This window comes from Tasmannia lanceolata, unplaced genomic scaffold, assembly GCF_043159265.1.
Source record: "Tasmannia lanceolata isolate RefF3 unplaced genomic scaffold, GAP_Taslan_0.1 ptg000012l, whole genome shotgun sequence".
NCBI classification, from domain to species: domain Eukaryota; kingdom Viridiplantae; phylum Streptophyta; class Magnoliopsida; order Canellales; family Winteraceae; genus Tasmannia; species Tasmannia lanceolata.
Window position 1 is genome coordinate 33979475 of NW_027518689.1, and position 25143 is coordinate 34004617.

The 25143-nt window shown below is 40.7% G+C and overlaps 1 protein-coding gene and 1 long non-coding RNA gene across 2 annotated transcripts; both read left to right on the forward strand.

Moving 5' to 3' along the window:
* Positions 1 to 1532: 1532 nt before the first annotated feature.
* Positions 1533 to 24875, forward strand: LOC143887929 (uncharacterized). Its single transcript, XR_013254437.1, has 2 exons — positions 1533 to 2110; positions 24068 to 24875. It is a non-coding gene; the product is annotated as an uncharacterized LOC143887929 (long non-coding RNA).
* LOC143887899 (uncharacterized) lies at positions 18669 to 21265 on the forward strand. The gene is made up of 2 exons (XM_077392139.1): positions 18669 to 19258; positions 19573 to 21265. Exons 1-2 carry the CDS (start codon positions 18669 to 18671, stop codon positions 19577 to 19579), a joined length of 597 nt encoding a protein of 198 aa, XP_077248254.1. The 3' UTR covers positions 19580 to 21265.
* Positions 24876 to 25143: the final 268 nt, after the last annotated feature.

Sequence of the window (25143 nt, forward strand, 5' to 3'; positions counted from 1 at the left end):
CAAAACTAGAGGACAGAGATCGGGTTTAGGTCTGGTCGCCAAGACCTCAACCCTAACCCAACCCAAAATTAAATCTGGTTGGCTTTTCCCAACCCAACCCAAGAAAATGCCAACCCAACGCAAGCCAAAATCGGGTTGAACCCATTGGGTTTGGGCTGAGCCCGACCCAAGTTGCACCTCTATGTACAACAATCCAAACAGGGAGTCAACTTTAGATAGAATATGGTTACTTGAGCCTTAGAGGGGTTAATTATTTCTTTCTAAAGTTAACTAGCTTGGCCTTGTTTGGATTGTTGTAATTTTGTGGAAAAGTGTGTAAAGGAAATATATTTGTAAAATGAGATTTTATATGGTGTAAGCCCTTATAAGCTCGAAATTTTTCAAAAAGTACTATATTGACTACATTATAGGATAATCCAAACCGTCTATGTGAAGGAACACAACATAAATAGGTATTGCCCCAAAAATCATTTCCATGGGATGATCTTAGCCCTCCAATTTATGGAGATTTCCACAATATGCATTCCTATTAGACCTGGCAAACGCGACCGGTGCCTGCGAGTCGACCTGACCCACCTGCAAATTTGCGGGCACAGGTCTGAGTTTTAGTGACCCGTCAAAACTAACCCGCGGGTGACCCAACCCGCAAAAACACGGGTCGGGTCGGGTCAACTCGCGGGTCACTTGGCTTTTTTAAGGGTTGTGATTTTGTTATGCTAATCTAGTTAGATGGCTTTTTTTTTTCTAATGCAAAGGATGGTGATTTTGTCATGCTACTCTATTTTTTAAGGGTTTGATGCCTGAATAGGTTATGGCTAGCACCATAGGTTGATCCCAACCCTCCGATTTGAATGTTAGAGGGTTGATCACTTGATCCTAACCCTCTATAGATCAGAGGGTTCAGATCAACCTATTGAAATGATTTTTGGGGCAACACCTATTTAACCTGTGGGCCATCTAATGGACGGTTTGGATCATCCCACGGTGCCTGCCATACCGCCCTCATCAAAATCCAGTGATAACATTTCCCAAAATAAACAACTGTTTGAATTTGCGGGTGACCCGTGGGTTGATCTGGCCCACCCGCGGACCGCGCGGGTCACCTAAATTCTGACCCGCAAAAATGCGGGTCATTTCTTGACCCGACCCGTGTGACCCGCACACGCATCACCCGCGGGTTGATCCGGCCCGACCCACCCGTTTGCTAGGTCTAATTCCTGTAGAGATCAGAGGGTTGGCATCATCCTATGGAAATGAATTTTTGGGCTCAAGCACAACCTATTTACTTTGTGGCCCATCACATGGACGGTTTGGATCATCTTGATTTTTTTGCGCACAACATATATTCTTTGTAGCACATCACATTGACGGATCATCCTCTAGTGTGTCCGTACAGTACTTTTTAAGAAACAAGGGACTAAGGGCTTACACCATGTAATTTCTCAAAACCCTGTTGATTGGTATGGACAACCACATCGAGAGTAAAAGAAAGTCATAAATAATTAAATACACTACCTGGGGGTTGCATGAAGTTAAAGGGTGGGGTGGCGTGGGGTGAGGAATGAAATGGCTTGCACAAATAACGATCTAATTTCTCAAAACCGTAAAAAATGAGAAGAAGTATCCCGAAAAAAAAAGAAAAAAGAGGCGAGAGCTGCTGTGAAGAAACCCTAGCCGCCCCCATCTTCTCCGGCCAGATCTGCCGCCCTCCCTTGCCGTCCTCCACTAGCCGAACCCACAACCATCATCATCACCATCACCATCACCATCACCATTGACCTCCATTAAACCCTAGATCTACCATTCCCTTCCCTCAACCACCACCATCCTTTAACTCCACCAGAGAGAATATCATTTTCCTTTATAATCCATCCAATAAGGGCATCAAAGGAGGGGGCTCTTCTCATTTTCCAAAAATAGAGAGAGAGAGAGAGGAGAATATAAGGAAGAGGATTTGCAACTCCCTTGCCGCTACTTCCTTGATCACCATGGACCTCCACCCTCGCCACTTCATCTCCCCCATCACACGCCATCTCCATTGCCACCACAATCCGCAAGTGTAGCATCGAGATTAGAGACCAGAAGCTAATATATTGGATCCCATACTCAAGTAATCTATTTCTACTCTCTTTAATTCAAAGCTAATATGTGAATCATATTGATTAGAATGATGTAGATCTGTATTTTGGCTTGGTCATTGTGGATGCCTGAGATTGCTTAATCGGTTAGATTTCTTTTTGTAGTTTAATTGATGCCACAACACCCGTTTTGTTTCCTATTTATTGGAGATGGGTTTTATGAAATTGCAGTTTCCTCGGACTCTTTTTTTTTTTCCGAAGAGCACTAAAAGGGAAGAAAGGGGCTTCAACCATTGTTTGGGTTCTAAATCCGGCCAATCTCTCGCGGATCCAGCGAGCATTCTTGTTGAATTGAATTCGGACATTCGGATATGATTTTTTCGAATTCGGATATGAATTCAGACATTCGGATACTGGACTCGAATTCGGATTTAAATTCGAACATTCGTTTATGAATTCGAATTCGGATTTGAATCCGGATAAACGGATACGGATAACATCCGTCGGATTCGAATTCGAATTCGGTAAGAAATAATAAATATCCGTCGAATCCGAATTCGGATACGGATACTGACTATTCTAAACGAATTTGAATTTGGATAGAGCAATATCCGATTCGAATTCGATCTGTTTACACCCCTAGTTGCTCCACAGATTCCCTGGATTTCTTTTCCTAATGCCACTTCAGATTCCTGGGAAACATTTTCTTTTCCTTTTCCGAGAAAACAAGTGAACAGAGCATTCAAGTAAAAAAATCCATGGGAAAAATATTCCAAGGTCTTAGGGTCACAATTTTCCAAGAAAACAGGAAAACTTTTCAATTTTGGGTAACATTCTCCGTGGAAATGAGTTAAACAAGCATTGGAGAACTCATTTCCCACAGGAAACTTTTCCAAGATAAAATTTTCATGCATCCAAACAAAAAACATTGTTCTCACTTTTGGATTCTTCCTCCTTTCCCACGGAAGGTGTACCATCTGGTCTATTGTAGTAAAGTTGTCATACGATGCATCCATTTTTTTTATGAGGAATTATATAAGCAGGCAGAAGTACTAGTGGGGCTACTTATTCAATGTTCCATATCAATTATCCTTGCTTTGGAAGGGTCATGTACTACAAATCCACCCCCATCAGGTGATTCTTTTTAAAAAAAATGTTAAACGAAACTTTTTATTTAAAATGAAAAACAGGGGGACAAGATGTCCCACAAACTACAAGCCATACATTCCTTCCATCAACTTCCAGATACAATCAAACAGTAGACCCAATAGTAGATCCGATGGTAACAGGGTAAATTACACGAGGTTCAGCGAGGTGGACCCCCTCTTTGGCCAACCCGTCCGCCACCGAGTTAGCGGTCTCCTCCCATGCACTAACTGAGGATGCAGGATTTGCGATAAGTCTCTGATTGCACCGATAGTTTGATAAAGCCTCCAGGGTCCGCCACATCTATTAGACGCCCATGCAATCACATTGGAGGAATCACCTTCAACAATCAGAGGCCCCAAATTGTTCTTCTCATACCATTTCAATCCAAACAAGAGTCCCTTGGCTTCAGCCTCGTTCGCGTCACAAACTCCCGCCGGACTCGCAAACGTCATAATAGAAAGGCCATCTGAATCACAAATTATATCCGAATCACGAATTACATCTGAATCATCCCATCAGGTGATTCTATGGCCCGCCAAGCATAAGACAGGCCCAACAGATAACATGATTTGGATCATTACAAAGCGGAAAAACATTTTCTGATGAACATTGCTTTCAACAATAATTGTACAAATGGACTCATTGCCATGTGCTGTAAAAAACGTGGCCTATTAATAGCCTTTGGTCTTATTCTAATGGGATGATTCTAGAATCACCCACACTAATATCTTTGTGTGATACCATATTAAATAGTGAAGGAAAAATCTTCCTTTGATGTTAGGTTCCCACACCATTTTTCCGTGCAGAACTTTATCTTCTCGCTCCCCACCATGAAATGGATTTCTTTCTAAAAAATGTAAGGAATTCCATAATATCTCGCGAAAAAGTAGTATCAAGGATCCTGTAATCATCTGATGGGAACCACCCTCCAAAGATTTATCAGGCTTCAAGCACCACCTTCCGATGCTCAGGCCAATGTACCAGGCTTGCATACTTCAGTCCACTTTACGATTTCATACTTGCCGTTTTTTTCTTTGTCGTTCCATAAAAAGTTTTGTTGGAGTTGCTCAGTTGTGTTAATGACTGAAACCGGACATAAAAAAAAGCGACATGTAGTATATATGGTGGTAGATTTGCCAAAACTGTTTTAATTAAAGTAAATTTATCACTGAGAGAAAGCACACTTTATTCCAAGGAGAGAGTTTCCTTTCCACATGCTTTATGGCAGGATCCTGATGGCTTTTTATAGACCTACCTACACAAATGGGAAGGCCTAACTATGACTTAGGGATGGGTCACATCTTGCATCCCATTATGATGGCGTGAGCATCCATATCAGATTCTTCTAAGCCGACCCCATAACCAAGGATTTAACAAAGTTCACTCTTTGACCAGACATCAGCTTTTAGGTTTTTGACCTTACTAAAATATGGGCTACCTATTGCGAACTATCATCGTCTCATTGAAGATGGGAGATTTCAATCATTGGGTGACCAGCACAAGATCCTTTGATTAACCCCTAAATATTGCCACATCCGTCATTTTGTGGAATGACTCAACCATGATAGTGAATAGGAAAGGAGAGAGGTCTCCTTGGCGAAAACCCTTGGAAGTTTTGAACAAGGTTTTAAATTTCGGTTTAGGTCGCCACAGAAATAGAAACGTTTCAGTTTCGATTGAAATTTTCTGTATAAATCCTGTAAAATCACGAAAACATAAGTAAACATATGTAAATGATAGAATTTTAAGATAAAACTTCAAGAAATGCTACAATAAACACAAATATGAACTTGAAAACATCACATAAGCAAGACAACCATCCATAATAGTTTAATAACATCGAACACCTAATGACATGCATATGCATTTTCATATATGCATGTGCATTTTCATATATGATATTTCAGCACATACAACATTTTACATGTAATTCATATAAATTTGTATACATGGTATATGCATCACCTTTCCCACGCACTTCACATAAATATAATTATGTAATACGTACCGATATGTTATAGTATAAAACTAATGCACCTATGATTTTGGTTTCGGTATGCATTTCAGTTCTGCATCGTTTTGATGAGGACGGAAATCGAAACATTTCGATCATTTCATGTCTGTTTCGATGGAAATTTAAAACCATGGTTTTGAAGAATCCATTAGGCGATTCGTTTAATAATATCAAGCACCACACTGACGATAAGCATATCAACATCCAGTATCTCCACATGTAACTGAATCTCACTCTTCTCACAATGATTGTATTCAATGCATTCATTTGCATACAAGGCTCCATCAAGGATTAGTCAGCCTTGAATGAAGGCGGTTTGGAACTTGAGATGATGCAACCCAGTTCCACGTAATGGATCGGCTAAAACTTTGGCAAGAATCTCACATACACACTCGCACACACACACCAATGCTAGTAGGGTGAAAGTCAGACAAACTTTCTACTAGGTCTCTTTTAGGAATAAGGGCAACGAACGTGGCACCCATGCATCTACTAAGTTGCTCCCTTCATGGAATTCCTTGAACATGTCCATGATGACTTTTTGATCCATTCCCAACTGATCAGATATAAAGAGATGGAGAATCCATTAGGCTCGGGCGCTTTATCTTTCTTCAATGAGAAAATGGCATATTTAACTTCCTCCTTCGTAAAAGGTCATTCAAGCTCCCTGTAGACACCCCATTTTGACTGGGCCCTAAAGTCCCTAAAATAAAGTCGAGGTCTTGGAATTGAATAAACTCCAGAGAGAGTGGGCCCAAAATTGACAAGAAAGCTTAAGTTTCCACCAGCTTATTGCGCGCATTTGTGGGTATAAATTCCCCAAGAGGCTGTTAGTGTTCTCAGAGATACCCCTGCAAAATTATATGACAATCGGACGAAAAATGTAAATTAAGAAAAGCTGAGTTTGTGCAATAATCAAAGCCGGGTTGTGTTAGGGTATGAATTATCAAAACTTGGATGTGCAGATATCACCCTCCTTTTATTGTAAACGGCAAGAGTTTTTTGTTTAGTAAAAAGAGAATTTGCTATCTTTAGAAGGGTGATTTGGTAATTATCATATGGCTTTTATTATAAGCAATCTTTAGTGGCCATTGGATCAAATCAATGGGTTAGGATCATGTAGAGGAAAGAGAATCTTCACCCTGCTTTTTACTTGGACCACCCCATGTACGGATGTACCTCAAATGAACAACCATAAATACACTAAGTAAGGGCTGCCTAGTAAACAAGAGGGGGGGGGGGGGGTTGAAAATATCATTTCTTTTTTTTTTTAAATCCATCGAATTAGGGCTGCAAGGGGGGGGCTCATTTTCTGTAAAAACAGAGAGAGAGAGAGGGAGAGAGGGGAGAGAGCATATAGAGGATTTGGAGGGCTTGGGAGAGGAGAAGAAGGCCATCGCCATTTCTACCGCCCAGCTCCCCTACTGCCACCACTTTTACTTCCCTCCATTAGAACCCTATCTTCTTCTCCAAACTACCACCACCATTTCTTCAAACCCTAACCACCATCATCTCTTCCACTACTACCTTTTCACCCTCACATCCACCATCTTCATTTCTACTATCAAACCCTATTTCAGCCATACCCTTTACTACCTCCACTATTCAAACTCCAAGATCCATCTCAACTCCCTCCGATCCAAAATTTAGCACCACAACCATCACCATCATCTCCGATCACCTCTGCAAGTTCTGGTCACCACCTCCACCCGAATCCGACCCCTTTTTCCCCAACCACCAGGTTCGACCACACCATCATCATCTTCACACAAATTTGTGAAACCCTCTTCATCAAACCCCACCCTAAACCATCTCCTCGTCCAATACCCTCTATGAAACCCTCTTCTATTATCAACTCAAGAAAATTTACAGACCCCATTAATTTCTCTTCTTCTATTAAATCCACCTCCATTTCCATGCTCCTTGGACCATCCATATCATCTCCGATCCCCATCTTCTAAATACCCAAAACCCTTGCTATTTCAGCAAACCCTATTGATTCCAGTTATCTTCTTTTTTTTTTTTTAAAAAAAAACCTCATTTAAACCCAAATCAGCCACCATCCATAACCATTACCCCTTTCTTCAAACCCTATACCTAGGCTTCCATTACCCAGATCCTTTATACCTCTTCAATTCATTAGAGTTCCGATTATATTGTCGAAGTTCTTCCTCAATCAGGGAATTCTTTGCAACTTCAATCGACGAGCTGCTATTATTTTAGCAAAAGCTTCATCATCTGGCAATTTCAGGTTGATCTCCTCAATTCAGGTAATATTGTTATCCTATCTGATATTGCTGAATTTTATGTGGAGATTTACCTTGTTCTGGCATTATGGCGTTAATTCAAGGGTTTGGTGTTAACTTGATTCTTGTATGCAATCTAATTTTCTGTGATGAATGGATGGTGAAGCTATGCATGTTTAAATGATGTAGGAAATCAGATGGTTACTCTGCTCCATGTCGTGGGTATGAGTATCATTTGATTTCACAGGCGGATTGTGGAGTCATGGATGCTTAATTGATGTAGGAAATAAGATGATTACTCTGTTCCATGTCGTGGGTACGAATATCATCTGATTTCACAGGAGGCCTCATGTCGAGGGTATGATTGTGTGAATTGTTTGATCTCATTTCCATACGCCAAGTAGTGGGTACATATGCATGATTTATTGAATTGTAAAATCTGCTTTCTGATAAAATGGTGTTTAATTCATGGTTTCAATACTATCTTGGTTTTGGGCATAATCTTGAATATAATCTCTGATGTTAATGGGTTGAGAAGTTATGTGTGTTGAATTAGTGATGAAATTAGATGGTTTTTCATTACCCCATGTTGAGGGTATAAATACATCAGTTAGCTATATCCATCCTTTGAATAGAATTTGCAAGCTTAAAGTTTTCTTGGGTATCAAATGATTCCAAAAATTTGTCAGGACATGAAGATGTTAAACTTACCATCCCAATCTTTGCATGTAGTAGAATCAGGCTATTGCTATAGTGGTATCATTTATCTCATGTTGGTATTGATTTGTTTAACATCTATTACCATACTTTCCGTCGAAATGAGCTAATGTTATTATCCAAAGCAGAACATCATTTATAGCATTAGCTGTATAGTGTTGATTGCCCAATTATATTTCGTGCAGTTTTTGTTATAGTAAATGTCATTCAGAGTTACTTAAAATTGAGTTGTTTGTATCACCCAGTTCAGTTGATTTTCTCGTCAATTTTGGATAGCATTATGTGATCGTGATTTTCCATGGTAATCTAATTGTTGGTTTGTTCTGAGCTAAGTCATTTTTCATACATCAAATGGGAAGAGTAACAGATTTACTATGGTTCACATGCTGCTGAGTTTTAAATGGGATTGCTAGAATCTTTTCTGAAATTGTGATGAACTTGAAGATTATCTCAATAGTGGTGTATAAGTTGCTTTGATGAAAATAGCAAATCATGATAGTGGTAGTATGGTTGGTCAAAAGGAGAATCACCTAGTGAATTATCTTCCCTTCTCAAGACTGACACTAGTGTGACTTTGTCAAGGACATGTTCTGTTCATTTTAGTATACCCCATTTCAAGTGGACGTCCTCTGCTCATTTTGTTAACTCTACTTAATTTAGATCCATATGTGTACAATTGGTGAGTTGGATGGTCTTAAGAGTTGCACAGCAGTGCATGTTGCAGCAGACTTAATGCAGTTGCTTAAATACGGAAAAGCCCATATTAATGTCTGAATGAGTGGCTAAGAATTAGTCTCCATTGAATTTGACGGTCAGGTTTAAGTGTCTTATTTTCTCCAGTCCTTGGAAGTCTATAGGCATTGTCATATTACTTGTGACCTTCTTTGCGATGGAAAATGTGAATAGGGCTGAAAGAAGGGGTTGTTGGGATAACATTCCCAATATTGTCTTGATAAATTATTTCTTATTAAACTCTTGATGATATTACTCTAACTTTCAGCAAAGGAGAAATAGGCTGAATTAGTAGTGTTATTACCCAAATGTCATAATGAAAGCCTCAAATTCTGTAACCAATGCTACCATTATCATGGTTTGTTCACATTAAACCAACTTATACCTTCGTGTTCATAAAGAGTTGTGCTCAAGTTCCTGTAACTTTTGATGATTAATTCTGAATATGGTTGTTAAGTTGAAAAGTCTCTTTTATACAGGAGCTTGAATGCCATTCTTTTGTGGATAGATGCCCCATATTGTTACATTTTGGTATTATGTCCCTTACATTTAGGAAGTTTTAAAATGAGATGAAGATTAGGTTCATATTCAAGCTCATTTTCATTTGGAATTTTATCCTGATTTGAAAGGGGGTATAGAGGCTGTGGAGGTTATTTGAGGCTCTTCTTTATCTTTTCTCCATCTTTACTCTCCATGTCTGGCTATGACGGAATGTTTCTTAAGCCAACCCCTTCCCTTCCTGCCTTAGAGCTTTCGCAGGTTAAGGGATTTCTTTCTTTTTAGGGTCCTTCATAGAGAGTTAGGAGTCTGTCCTATCGTCATAGAGAGTTAGGAATCTGTCCTACCGTAATAAAGAGTTAGGAGTATGTCCTACCGTCATAGAGAGTTACGAGTCAGTCCTATCGTTATAGAGCTATATGATTTTGTCCTATCTTCATAGAGTCATAGGAGTCAGTCCTATCGTTATAGAGCTATAGGATTCTGTCCTATCTTTATAGAGTTTAGGATTCTGTTCTATCGTCATAGAGTCATAGGATTCTGTCCTACCTGCATAGTGTCATAGGATTCTGTCCATTAGCATATGAAGCCTTTCATTAGTCTAGGAGTCTGTCCTTTTAAGTCAAAAACTCTTTTTTAAGCAAAAAATAATAAAAAACCTTTTTCTAAAAGCTATTTCGAACTACGTCGACTTGATCTCCTCCCACGCACGGGGTACGTAGGCAGCTTGAGGTCGTCATCTCAGGTCCAGTCACCATTTTGTAAATATTTCTCACCATTTTGTAAATATTCCTCATCATTTTGTAAATGAATAAACCAAAAAAATCCTTAAAAATCATTAATAAATTCAAAACCCTAAAAAAAGTGCAAAACTCTTAAAAAGCCAAATGTTTTCGAAAAGCTCTTCTCCTTAGATTCTAGGATGGTGTGAGAGGGGGTTTAGATTTTTTAGAGTATTGTTTGGTTTTGTTTGCTATGTCTTGTCGTGTGAGTGTCCCTAGAGTTAGGAGGCCTCGAGTCGTGATCGGTTAGACACTTAGTCGAGCTGATGGTTAGATTATGATGCACTTAGTTAGCCCACTTTCTAGGGTTTCAGCTTAGTTACATATAGGATGTAGGACCCATCTGCATTAGATTAGGTTGACTTGCATTAGTTCAAGGCATATAGGTGTGCCCAAAATACTTAAACATGAGTCGAGTCTAGTGTGGTCTAGGCACATTTAGGCATCGTTGTTTAGAATAGGCCACCGAACTACGTTGACTTTTGATGCTTCCCGAGGCAGGGATACGTAGAGCAGCCGGGATGGCTATCCTGGTCCGAGTCAAACTTCACACTAGAGTCTAGGGTTTGTCTTGTCGTATTGTGTGTGGAGTCGAGTCGTGTTGTGTGTTGTGTGTTGTGTTTTCTTACTTTCCTGTACTGACCTTATACTTTTAGCTGTAGCATGCATGTGTTTGCCCACCAGAACTTAGACATCAATTAGGCATGACACTCATAACCTAGCTATGCTTAGGTGACACTTCTTTCATTTATTTTGTGTGTGCTTATTATTTCCATCATCAGGTATGCATGATTAGGTAGACGTTTTCTCGGGGATCTGTTCCCATGTCATTTGATTTTCGCCCAAAATTCTTTGAAAATAATAATAAATGATATAAGAGACCGAGTGCTTGCACTTGGTCGGATGGGGGTGCTCTCCGGACCTTCCTCATTCGTCACCAGGCACGGACCTTTTGTTTTCTCTGGTTATCTGCTGCGACAGAGTATATTTTTGGGTTCTAGGGCCGACTTCCCTGGATGACGACTCTTTCTTGTTTCAGGTACGTCTTAGTTCTGGGCTAGTCCCCAAATCAAGAGGTATCTCATATACATCGCCACCCATGCTGTGGGGGCACTCTTTCGAGAGTTCCTTGGTAGAACTCTCCTTCACATGTGAAGATCTTAGAGGCTGCTGGAGGCTCGTCCCTCATCACTTCTCGGGATCGTGGTCCAGACTTCCTCTTGGATTTGTCGTCCAGTTGCCTAGATTGCATATTCTTTGGATTTGTTGTCCAGGGCCAAAATCTGTGTGATCGAATCTAGCAAGTATCCCATACGGCCATAAGGTTGGGTGCAATGAGGAATCAGCTCCAGTCAGCATCTACAACCCGATAGGTTTTTCGGTTTTTCCTGCCACCAAGACCTTTTTGCAGTCTCTTGATGCGAGGGTCTTAGGCACCGGCTTAATTTCAAATTTGTAGTAGGTGTCAGTGTGTGTGGGGCCCAATCATTTATTAAGTGGTGTCTCATTCTGATGGTTTTGTGCTGGACGAGAGCTTGTATGGTCCCCAATCTATTTCTGTCACTCCAAACTGTTATACTTAAAGTGTAAAAAATTAAATAACGCTTTCTCCAACAGCTTAAGCTTTGGGAGTAACTGGTTGTTTCACATGGCATCAGAGCAAATGCCTGGGTTCAAACCTCCTTGATAGCAAAATCCACATGCAATGGCCAAACCCAAAAGTGGGGCCACATGTGCCACGTGTAGGCCAACCCAAAGAAAAAGGGGCCACACGTGAGGAGTGTTAAAGTATAAAATATTAAATAACTTTTTTCCAACAGTTTAGGCTTTTGGAGTAACTGGCTGTTTCACACAAACCACATGTAGGGGAGGGCCTGTCTGAAATAAGTCCTGGTGTGGCAACAACACAAGATCCCATTGGTGCGACATCAGTGGCTAATGTTCATTTGCCTATTTGGACAGGCGTAAGGGGTAGCGTGGGTCCCTTAGGGGATATCTTAGCAGGGGTAGGGTGGGTCCCTTGGGGGATGTCTTAGCCTCTTTAGTGGTCAGAGAACCCAGATTGGACCTTCGAGGAGTGGAACCTCAACCACATCTTCCAGTTTTGACAGTTGATTAGCCTTAAGCCCACACAAGAAGTCAAGGTTTGGGAGCAATACAAGCTGGAATCAGCAACAAAGAGGCGGTGATGTAGATTGGCGGCTTTACCGCTCAAGATCTGGACTACGTGGCACTTAATTGCAGTTTGGTGGCAAGATTAGAGTTAGATATGGTTTGCCCAGTGGGAACATTTGTGCTTAGTGGGACCTCTCTGAGGCAGTGTGGCAGGGTGCTTCTCGATCAGGTGGGATGCCTGTCTCAGGCGTATGCAACAATGTTTGGGATCTACACTCCTAGTGAAAGCAACTATAGTAGGATGATGTGCATTGATTGGAGGCCTTTTTCTGCTAGGAAAGACAGCAGGTGTGAATGCCACTACATAGTACTATAGCTGGATGTTTCCTTGGCTTATAGGGAGGCATTTTTGAGATACATGGGATACATATTGCAGGGACTATTTCTAAAATAGTTCTGATGGGCGTGGGCTCGCTAATGCCAGTGTGCCCTTCCCTCGCTCTTGCATGCTATCTTAGAGATATTGCCCCTGGTTGCTTATCTTGGTAGCCCACCTGTGTAGCTGCTTTGGCAGTTAACATTACACCTTCTTTAAGATTAGACCAGGTTGGAGTGTGCCCTATTTGGGTTGATCATGCCCCACGTGTTGATATAGATTGGAGATCGTGTCAGCCGAATGAGATTCGAAACGAGCAACAAACGTCAGATTTGGCAATAAGTTGATGCTCAAGCACGCAATTTTGGATTTGATAATAAGGAATTGTCGGGCACCCTGGAGAGGGTATGTTTGATGTCGCGATACACTTTGATGCTTGTAGTTCGCTTTGTCTATTCTTATTGTACGGAGATAGCGGTGTAACCATGAGCTTGGTAGGAAGGAACGGACGGGAGATTAAACAGATTACTTAGATTTTTTTCTTGTGTGTGTGTGTGTTGGGTGGGGGGGGGGATTTTTCAAGAGGGGAGACGGGAATGAATAGCTCCAATCAGGGGGATGGAGGCAACAATGTCTTGGCTCTGCTGATTTTAGGGACTTTCACCCAAGATTTTAAATTTCGGTTTCGATCTCCACAAAAAAGGAAACGTTTCGGTTTTGGTTGGAAATTTTGGTGGAAATCCTATAAAATTATAGTAATGTATGGAAACATGTGCAAATGATAAAATTTTAAGCACAAATGCACTCTTAGAAACCAATGTCTTGGCTCTGATGATTTTACCTCAAATTGTTGAGGTAAAATTTCGGTTTCCCAATTATAGGGACTTTCACCCAAGGTTTTAAATTTCGGTTTCGATCTCCACAAAAATGGAAACGTTTCGGTTTTGGTTGGAAATTTTGGTGAAATCCTGTAAAATTATAGTAATGTATGGAAACATGTCCAAATGATAAAATTTTAAGCACAAATGCACTCTTAGAAACCATCACATAACCAATACAACAATCCATAATGGTTTAACATAAAAAAACATAGTAATATGTGTGGTCACTCATGTCTGATAATTTAGCTCATACAAGATTTCACATGTAATTCGTATAAATATTTATACAAAATGCATACATCACATTTCACATGCAATTCATGTAAATATAATTATGTAATACATCCTAATATAACTTACCACTATGATTTTGGTTTTGGCCGGGATGAAAATGGAAACATTTCCATCGTTTCGTGTCAGTTTTGGTGAAAATTTAAAACCATTTATGCCGTAGCTTTGAAAGAGGGTGATAAAAACACCTCATATTTTCATTATATCGTCAGCTCTAGAAGACACATCATCAAAATTCACTAGTTGATGGTTAATGGGATGAGAGTCGAAGACTAAGAGGCCATATCCTTAGAAGTTTCTCCTTTAAAAGGCTCTATTCTTTGGAGGAGTAGAGTCTTCCTATTCCAGAGAACATGCAATCTCGGCAACTGGACGACAAATCCAAGAGGGAGCTTGAATGACCTTTTACAAAGGAGGAAGTTAAATATGCCATTTTCTCCATGAAGAAAGATAAAGCGCCCAAGCGCGATGGATTCTGCATATCTTTATAGTGGTAAGTTTGTTTGACTTTGTCTATTCTTATTGTATGAAAGGGAGCAACTTATTAGATGCATGGGTGGATCAAAAATTCATCATGGACATGTTCAAGGAATTCCATGAAAGGGAGCAACTTAGTAGATGCATGGGTGCCACGTTCGTTGCCCTTATTCCTAAAAGAGACCGAGTAGAAAGTTTGTTTGACTTTCACCCTATTTGCATTGGTGTGTGTGTGTGTGTGTGATTCTTGCCAAAGTTTTAGCTGATCCATTACGTGGAATTGGGTTGCATCATCTCAACTTCCAAACCGCCTTTATTCAGGGCTGACAAATCCTCGATGGAGTCTTGTTTGCAAATGAATGCATTGAATACAATCATTGTGAGAAGAGTGAGATTCAGTTACATGTGGAGATACTGGATGTTGATATGCTTATCGTCAGCGTGGTGCTTGATATTATTAAACGAATCGCCTAAGGGATTCTTCAAAACCATGGTTTTAAATTTCCATCGAAACAGACATGAAATGATCGAAATGTTTCGATTTCCGTCCTCATCAAAACGATGCAGAACTGAAATGCATACCGAAACCAAAATCATAGGTGCATTAGTTTTATACTATACTATATCGGTACGTATTACATAATTATATTTATGTGAAGTACATGGGAAATGTGATGCATATATCATGTCTACAAATTTATATGAGTTATATGTAAAATGTTGTATGTATGAATTATCAGATATGACAATGCATATGCATGTCATTAGGTGTTCGATGTTATTAAACTATTATGGATGGTTGTCTTGCTTATGTGATGTTTTCAATTCGTATTTGTGTTTATTGTAGCATTTCTTGAAGTTTTTTCTTAAAATTCTTTCATTTACATATGTTTACATATGTTTTCGTGATTTTACAGGATTTATATAGAAAATTTCAATCGAAACTGAAACGTTTCTATTTCTGTGGCGACCTAAACCGAAATTTAAAACCTTGTTCAAAACTTCCAAGGGTTTTCGCCAAGGAGACCTGTCTCCTTTCCTATTCACTGTCATGGTTGAGTCATTCCACAAAATAACGGATGTGGCTATATTTAGGGCTTAATCAAAGGATCTTGTGCTGGTCACCCAATGATTGAAATCTCCCATCTTCAATGAGACGATGATAGTTCGCAATAGGTAGCCCATATTTTAGTAAGGTCAAAAACCTAAAAGCTGATGTCTGGTCAAAGAGTGAACTTTGTTAAATCCTTGGTTATGGGGTCGGCTTAGAAGAATCTGATATGGATGCTCACGCCATCATAATGGGATGCAAGATGTGACCCATCCCTAAGTCATAGTTAGGCCTTCCCATTTGTGTAGGTAGGTCTATAAAAAGCCATCAGGATCCTGCCATAAAGCATGTGGAAAGGAAACTCTCTCCTTGGAATAAAGTGTGCTTTCTCTTAGTGATAGATTTACTTTAATTAAAACAGTTTTGGTAAATCTACCACCATATGTACTACATGTCGCTTTTTTTATGTCCGGTTTCAGTCATTAACACAACTGAGCAACTCCAACAAAACTTTTTATGTAACGACAAAGAAAAAAACGGCGAGTATGATATCGTAAAGTGGGCTGAAGTATGCAAGCTTGGTACATTGGCCTGGGCATCGGAAGGTGGTGCTTGAAGCCTGATAAATCTTTGGAGGGTGGTTCCCATCAGATGATTACAGGATCCTTGATACTACTTTTTGGCGAGATATTATGGAATTCCATACATTTTTTAGAAAGAAATCCATTTGATGGTGGGGAGCGAGAAGATAAAGTTCTGCACGGAAAATGGTGCGGGAACCTAACATCAAAGGAATATTTTTCCTTCACTATTTAATGTGGTATCACACAAAGATATTAGTGTGGGTGATTCTAGAATCATCCCATTAGAATAAGACCAAAGGCTATTAATAGGCCAGGTTTTTTACAGCACATGGCAATGAGTCCATTTGTACAATTATTGTTTTCGTTCACGAAAGCAATGCTCATCAAATTTTTTTTTCCGCTTTGTAATGATCGAAATCATGTTACCTGTTGGGCCTGTCTTATGCTTGGCGGGCCATAGAATCACCTGATGGGATGATTAGGAAGTAATTCGTGATTCGGATGGCCTTTCTATTATGATGTTTGCAGGTCCGACGGGAGTTTGTGACGCGAACGAGGCTGAAGCCAAGGGACTCTTGTTTGGATTGAAATGGTATGAGAAGAACAATTTGGGGCCTCTGATTGTTGAAGGCGATTCCTCCAATGTGATTGCATGGGCGTCTAATAGATGTGGCGGACACTGGAGGCTTTATCAAACTATCGATGCAATCATAGGCTTATCGCAAATCATGCATCCTTAGTTCGTGCATAGGCGGAGACCGCTAACTTGGTGGCGGACTGGTTGGCCAAAGAGGGGGTCCACTTCGCTGAACCTTGAGTAATTTACCCTGTTACCATCGGATCTACTATTGGGTCTACAATTCATTGTATCTGGAAGTTGATGGAAGGAATGTACGGCTTGTAGTTTGGGGGACATCTTGGCCCCCTGTTTTTCATTTTAAATAAAAAGTTCCGTTACCTTTAAAAAAAAAAGAATCACCTGATGGGGGTGGATTTGTGGTGCATGACCCTTCCAAAGCAAGGATAATTGATATGGATCATTGAATAAGTAGCCCCACTTGTACTTCTGCCTGTTTATATTTGTTGAATAAGGCCGTGTATGTGCACACCCCCTTTATAAGGGCAGTTCTGTCTTTTCCCATGTATACACACACACACACACACACACACACATATATATATATATATATATATATATATATATATATATATATATATTATATATAAAACAGTGCGTGGGGTGAGACTCATTCACTCGTTTTTTCTCTTCTCCATCTCTATCTCCATCGTCTTCATCTCCAATGGAACGTAACATGGTATCAGAGCCATGAAGATCAAAGGTACATAATACAAACCGTAAACCTACAGTCCCTAACCCTAAACCTACCCTTCTTCATTTTTTTAGAGACCTCCCTTGCCACAGCCCTTTAACCCTAACCCTAACCCTAATTTTTTTTTAGAGACCTCCCTTGCGCAGCCCCCTAATCCTAACCCGTATTCATCTTCTACCACTGTCGCACTCCTCCCTTACTGCTTCTCCCATTGTTGCAACCTTCTAAAACCTAACCCTAGCATCATTTTGTTGTCCCTACCATTGCCGCAACCGCCTAAACCAACCCTAACATCAATTTGCTGTCTCTTTGTCCTTTTTCATATCAATTTTTGTCCCCACCTCTATTAAAATCAGTCACTAAACTTCCATCCCGTCCCATTCATGTTTTAGATACCCTTTTGTTGATGATTTTTATCTTTTAGTTGGTTCCGGGCAATTGTTTAATGTTTTTCTTATGATAATCATGTTTGCTCATGGTGTTGGTGCTTATTTATATCCCGGAACCGTATGTTTGATTGTGATATAGCATCAGTGGATGTTGTTTCTTGGTGTTTTGTTTGTTATTTGATGAGGATCGGTTGGTGGTGGTACTTGTTGTTGGTTTGATGTTGATTGGTGGTGGTTTCTTATCGTGGTTTTTTTGCGAGTGGTAGTGATTGTTGGTGACCATACACTAATGGTTGTTAATTGTGTACGGATGATTATGGTTGATTGCGTTTGTGTTGGTGGATCGACGTGAATTTATTCGGGTTATTATGGTTGGTATTGGTAGTGATTGGATGTGCCTAGTAGTTGTTTGTTGGTTTATGTGACTCTTGGTTGGTTGACTAGAGTTTTGTGAGTGGTGGTTGGCGGTCAGTGTTGTTTGTCGGTGCTATTGCCACGGATTCAAAGATCCTTGCCATTATGATTCATTGTAGTTCTTCGAAATGGCTGTGCCTTCCACCTCGTCTACCGTCTTTGGTTCGTTTCCTGTGACCTCTATGACGTCCATCAAGCTTGATGGATCAAACTATCCTGCATGGAGTAGATCTGTTCAGCTTTATTTCCGTGGGCAGGGCAAGTTGAATTTTATTACATCGGATCCACCAAACCCTAAGGAATCTTCCTACGACAAGTGGAGTCAGAAGAATGCTCTTCGTTAGTTCCTTATGTCGGAGTATGGAGCCCAAGATTGCTACTCATATGTTGTTTCTGGATACATCTCGTGCAGTTTGGTTACGTGTAGAGACTCTATTCGAGGACTAACAATCTCACTCGGATCTGTGATGTTTACACTGATTTCTTCAGTGTGAAGCGGGGCTAGAGATCTGTTTCTGAGTACTATTCTGATTTTGTTGGTCTATGACTCTATGTGAGCAACTGGACATCTATCATCCTCCATCCACCGATCTTGCTGTGTTAGTGAAGCAGAAAAATGAGCTGCGTGTTACTCGTCTTTTGGATGGCCTGGGACGTGAGTTTTTGCCTCTTCGTCAGCAAATCTTAGGTCTTGGTACTTTACTAGACATGGACGAGGTCTTCTCTTGTGTTCAACGAGCGTTACGTGTTGATACTCATGGTGATTCTATTGGTGAGCAATCTGCCATGACTGTTCAGTCTGGTTACAGTAGAGGCACACGGGGTTGGGGCCGTGGTCGTGGTCGCAGAGGTACTGGTCGTGGTTTTGGCCATGATTCAGGGGGAGGCCGTAGCATTGGTGGTCGTGGAACCCGTTATTGTTCCCATTGTGATATGGAGCGTCATACCATTGATTTCTGTTATGATTTACATCCAGAGTTGCGCCCTCTCACGCTGCGCATCATGTTTCAGGGACTCTCAGAGATTCCTACTGCTTCTTCTGACACCTTGGTGGTCTCCCGCACTGAATATGAGGCTCTTCTACGCCTACAAGAAAAAAGGGAAACAACCAACTGCAACTCTTGCAAAGGAAGGTAGCACTCCATCCTGCTCTCTGAGTCATTGTAGTTCATGGCTCATTAACTCTGGAGCCTCTTATCACATGACTGGTAATAGTAGTCTACTTAGCCCCTTTAAGCCTAATTCTTCTTTGTCATTGGTTGCTTTGGCTAATGGGGCAAAGTGCCCTATTTCTGGCGTAGGGGACACATCTGTTAGTTCCCATTTATCTCTTTCGTTTGTTTTGCGTGTTCCTAGTTTATCCTGTAATCTTCTTTCTGTTAGCCAATAACTTACTCGTCGTCTTAACTGTTCGATGACATTCTTTCCTTCTTATTGTTCTTTTTAGGATCTAGCGACTGGGAGGAGGAATGGCTCAGGTCATGGAGGAGGAGTGGCTCAGGTCATGAAGTGGATGGACGCTACTACCTCGGCGGTGATACTGCACCTACTACGCTGAGCACTTCGGTTAATTCTTTCATGTGGCATTGTTGTCTTGGTCACCCTCCAGCTGATCGTATGCAATATTCTTCAGTTGTGTCTTGTCCGATTAGTCAGTTTCAGTGTGAGTCTTGTCAGTATGGAAAACACCATCGTGTTTCCTACAAGTTACGTTCAGTTAGTCGTGTCCTACTTCCGTTTGAGCTGGTTCATTATGACGTGTGGGGTCCATGTAGGACTCCTTCTATATTTGGAGGTCGGTATTTCATTATTTTTGTGGATGGTTATTCAAGAATGACTTGGTTTTATGTAATAAAAGATCGTTCTGAAGTTTTTGATATATTTCGCTCTTTTTATGCTGAAATATCTAATCAGTACTCTTGTTCTATTAAATGTTTGCACACAGATAATGCATGTGAATATTTCTCTATTTGTAATGATTTTTAGGAGTTTTTATCTAGTCGTGGTATTATTCGTCAGTCGTCGTGCACCCATACCTCTCAGCAAAATGGTGTTGCAGAGAGGAAAATTCGTTATCTTGTGGATATAGCTAGGACTCTTCTGTATCAGATGCATGTTCCTAAATCATATTGGGCTGAAGCCATCCTCACAGCCTGTTTTCTTATGAACCGTCTTCCATCATCCGTTCTCGATAATCAGTCGCCTTTCTCTGTCTTGCATCCCTTTGGGAATCCATTTCCCTTACATCCCAGAGTGTTTGGTTGCACATGTTTTGTTCACGATCTCACTCCTGGATTAGATAAATTGGATCCTCGAGCGACTAAATGCGTTTTTCTAGGCTATTCTCGCACTCAAAAGGGCTACAAATGTTATAGTCCTCAACTTCGTCATGCTTATGTGTCTGCCGATGTTTCATTCTTTGATGATAAGCTCTATTATAATGAACCGATTTCTACCCTAGTTCCCGACCCTGAGGTTCTGCTGCCATTACCTGTCTCAGTACCGATGTCATCACCTGTCGATCAACACAAACCTTTGCAGGTTTATTCTCGTCGTCATCAGCAACCTGCCTGTCAAGATGCCCGCTTCATGTCCTCTAGCCCCCTCATAGCTCGTTGGATCACCTACTGCTCGTGAGGTAAGTGACTCTCCTGATGCAGATCCGATTGCATCTCTCACGCGATCTCTTACCACTCATCATCCCATCTCTGATGTGGTTTCTTATGCTCGGGTGTCTCCTCACAGTTTTTTTTGTCATCCCTATCTTCAGTTTCTATTCCTCACTTTGTTGTCGAGGCTTTGGCTACTCCAGGTTGGCGAGCAGCTATGGACGCAGAGATGGGTGCTATGGGTGCTATGAAAGAGAATCACACATGGCAGTTGGTCCCTCTTCCACTAGGGGCTCAAGTGGTTGGTTGTAAGTGGGTCTTTACAGTGAAATATCTACCAGATGGAACGGTAGAAAGACTGAAGGCTCGATTGGTTGCAAAGGGTATACACAAACATATGGCATTGATTACACTGACACATTCTCTCCTGTGGCCAAGATTCCTTCCATCAGAGTTTTGATATCCCTTGCAGTCAACAAGTCGTGGCCATTTTACCAGTTAGATGTCAATAATGCCTTCTTGCACAGTGATCTACAGGCAGAGGTATATATGGAGTCCATTTCAAAAAAAGAAGAAGAGGTATATATGGAGCAACCTCTTGGGTTCGTTGCTCGGGGGGAGATGAAGAATGATGTCTGCAAGTTACGAAAGGCTATATATATAGTCTTAAGCAATCTCCTCGTGCTTGGTTTGGGAGATTCATTGAGGCAGTGATTCGAGTTGGAATGAAACAGTGTGCAGTAGACCACTCAGTGTTTAGCTGTCAGGGAAAAGATGGGAGGATCTTCCTTATCGTTTATGTAGATGATATCATCATTACAGGGAGTGACAGTGGAGGTATACAAAGGCTGAAGGACTTCCTTAAGAAGGAATTCTGCACCAAGGATCTTGGTCGTCTGAAGTACTTTCTAGCGATAGAGGTAGCAAATTCACGTGGAGGGCTATCTCTATCACAAAGAAAGTATGCACTGGATATATTAGAGGAGACGGGTCTTCTGGGAGCAAAGCCTGTTGAGACTCCCATAGACCCAGGGGGAGTTATTAGAGGATCCAGGCAGATACAGACGTTTAGTTGGGAGGTTGATTTACCTCACTGTTACACGTCCGGATATTGCTTATGCAGTGGGCGTGGTTTGAGTGCACCACGGACATCTCATTGGTCGGCAGTTATTCAGATAGTGAAATATTTGAAGAAAGCTCTTGGTAAAGGTCTCCTCTTCAAAAAACATAATCACATGAGGATTGAGGGATATTCAGATGCAGATTGGGCGGGATCTCCTGTAGATAGGAGGTCTACAAATAGCTATTGTACCTTTGTTGGAGGTAACCTAGTGTCTTGGAAAAGCAAGAAACAGGAAGTTGTATCAAGGTCAAGTGCAGAAGCTGAGTACAGAGCTATGGCCTGTACAAGTTGCGAGTTGATCTGGTTGAGGTCATTCATGTCCGAGATTGGGTTGCCTTACACATAACCTGCGTCGCTTTACTGTGATAACAAGTCCGCCATTCATATAGCCATGAATCCAGTCTTTCACGAGCGGACAAAACATATAGAGGTTGATTGTCACTTTATTCGTCATCGGATCCAAGAAGGGGAGATTTGCACTATGTTTTACAAGGTCAAATGATCAAATAGCGGACATGTTTACAAAGCCATTGAGTAGAGCTCGATTGAGCGATTTATGTAACAAGCTAGGAGTGTATGATATACGTACTCAGCTTGAGGGGGAGTGTTGAATAAGGCTGTGTATGTGCGCACCCCCCTCTATAGGGGCAGTTCTGTCTTTTCCCATGTATACAAATACACACACATATATATCAATAAAAACAGTGCGTGGGGTGAGACTCATTCACTCGTTTTTTACCTTCTCCACCTCTATCTCCATTGTCTTCATCTCCAATGGAACGTAACAAAAAAAATTGGATGCATCGTATGACAACTTTGCTACAATAGACCAAACGGTACACTTTCCGTGGGAAAGGAGGAAGAATCCAAAAGTGAGCACAATTTTTTTGTTTGGATGCATGAAAATTTTATCTTGGAAAAGTTCCGTGTGGAAAATGAGTTCTCCAATGCTTGTTTAACTCATTTCCACGGAGAATGTTACCCAAAATTGAAATTTTTTCCTGTTTTCTTGGAAAATTGTGACCCTAAGACCTTCGAATATTTTTCCCCATGGATTTTTTTACCTGAATTCCAATGGCTTCAGAAAGGAAAAAGAAAATCAGAAAGGAGAAAAAGAAAAACAGACAAGAATGTCTGAGTTGAAGCCCTAACTTTTCAAAGAAGTTGCCAGAGATGTCTTGAGTTAGAATTAGTTGTTTGTCGCTGAAGGTTCCAGTTTTTCTAGCCCTGCTTCGTTGGCCCTTCTCCTTGTTAATAAAAAACTACACCAACAGCACCAAGATTCTCCTTTCAGTAATTCCTCACAAACCCTTCCCAGCAAAAAATTATAGGGTTTTTTCTTTGCTGATTGATTGAATTTCATTTCCCTTTAGGTATCCTGTAACCACAAGTATTTTCTTTATTTTTTTATATGTTTTGTTGCTGTTTTGCAGTTTGGTGATAATACATAGAATCTATCATGATATCGTAATTTATATTGCTCTTGTTGGGCAATATTGGTTAAATTTTATGTTTTGCTTCCTGTTTCCATTTGCAACACGATGTTTTTCCTATATTTGATAATAATCAATTTCTTCACTGGTTGCTGGCTTGATGGATGTCTGTGTCAAGGCCATCATCCATTGTTACCTTGCAACTGACACCTATCTTCAGTTGCAATCTCTTTTCTCTGAACTGAAAATTGTATAGTTGCATCCTCTCTTTGCAGAAATTAGGTTGTTGTAGCTTTTGTGGGATTCCATCTACATCAACCCATGAGTCTGGTTAGCTTAGTTTTTTCACTCAAATATATGTGAATCGGAGTATCTTCTACATGTTTACTGGTGTGTCTCTTTGGCTTAAAGTCATAGGTATTCTCCCCATTGACCCGAGTTCAACCTTGGGGCTTACCCGATGTGCGTGGTTTATGGGTGATTGCGCACATCCGTGGGGAATAGTCTCGACCTAATAATTGGGGTGGGGATACCTTCTGTCATAAAAGAAAAAGAAGAAGAAGACAACTAGTGATGGATTTTACTGAATTTGGGTGTCATGATCAGTACTTTAAAGTCAATATTTATCAGACCTTGTTCATGAAGCTACACGGATGAGCTAGTGTAGAGGATCTCATGTACATTACTTCTTTGATGCTGAGTAGTCTGACATCATTCTGCGTGCGTATTTGGGTTTTATGTTTTTCCCTCAAGAGGTTGCGCCTATGATTTTTTCAGGTCCAGAGAGGGTTTCCGAGAAAAAAGAAGTATTATGGGTGAATCATTTACAATCCAGATAAGCTCCAACCTGGTCAGGCGGCTCACTGATGATGGGGACAAGACAAAGAAGAAAACAAAGAAGCCTAAACCAAATATTCCAGAGGGGTCTCAGCAACTCCAGAGGAAGATGCATCAGAAGCAGATCTCCGACAATTCTGATGCACGCACCGTTACGCCTGGTGGTGGATGGCCACTCCAATCCCCTTTATTTTTGCCAGTACCCCCAACTCCGCCCCCAGTTGCAAATATAGAGCTGGATGCAATACGATCCGTCCTCCAAGAGAGTGAAAGGGTATTGGAGAGTCTGCAAAAACAGGAGGCCGAAATGCTTCAAGAAGTAACACAGAAAGCAAAGGAGCTCCATGACAAGGAGTTCAAGCTCCCCTACCAGAAACCGATGCCATGTTTAGCTGAGAAAGATGCCTGTCATGATTGTTACAAGGAACATGCCAAGGACCCCCTAAAATGTGCACATGTGGTGAAAACTTTTGCTGATTGTGCTCGCAAGGCTAGGCAGCAGGTGAGTTCATCACTTAATAAATAGACTGCAAGTTATCAACATTTTGTTTCCATGAGAGCAATTTGATGACTAACCCGGCTTAACTAATATTGTGGTTTGCCATGCAAATAATTCAAATTACTTTTTACATTTCCCTTCTGTTTTTGTTGTTGTTTACATTTCCCATGTCCCATTATGAATTTTCATTATTATCATTCCAAACAGGCATTTGAAGTTATGCTTCCATATAGAAGTTTGTTTCTTCAATTATTTTTCTTCTTCTTGCAGATGTTCAATCTTTTGGTAAAGATTAATCATGCACTATCATTTTCCTAGAATGTGATATTGAAAATGAACAACATAATTATTACGCCAACTGTGAGAAAGCACATCAAAATTTCTGGACCTTTCAATGTTGATTACTTTCCTGCCGTGTTAACATACAGAGTATCCCTCTTGTACTAGCAGTCGGGTGGTTTAATAGGTTCATCATGTACTCCTTCCATCTGCATTGAATTCAATATAGAACAAAACC

Excerpts from the sequence above, each read along its gene's own strand:
- LOC143887899 (XM_077392139.1), top strand. The coding sequence starts at position 18,669 with ATGACTCTATGTGAGCAACTGGACATCTATCATCCTCCATCCACCGAT.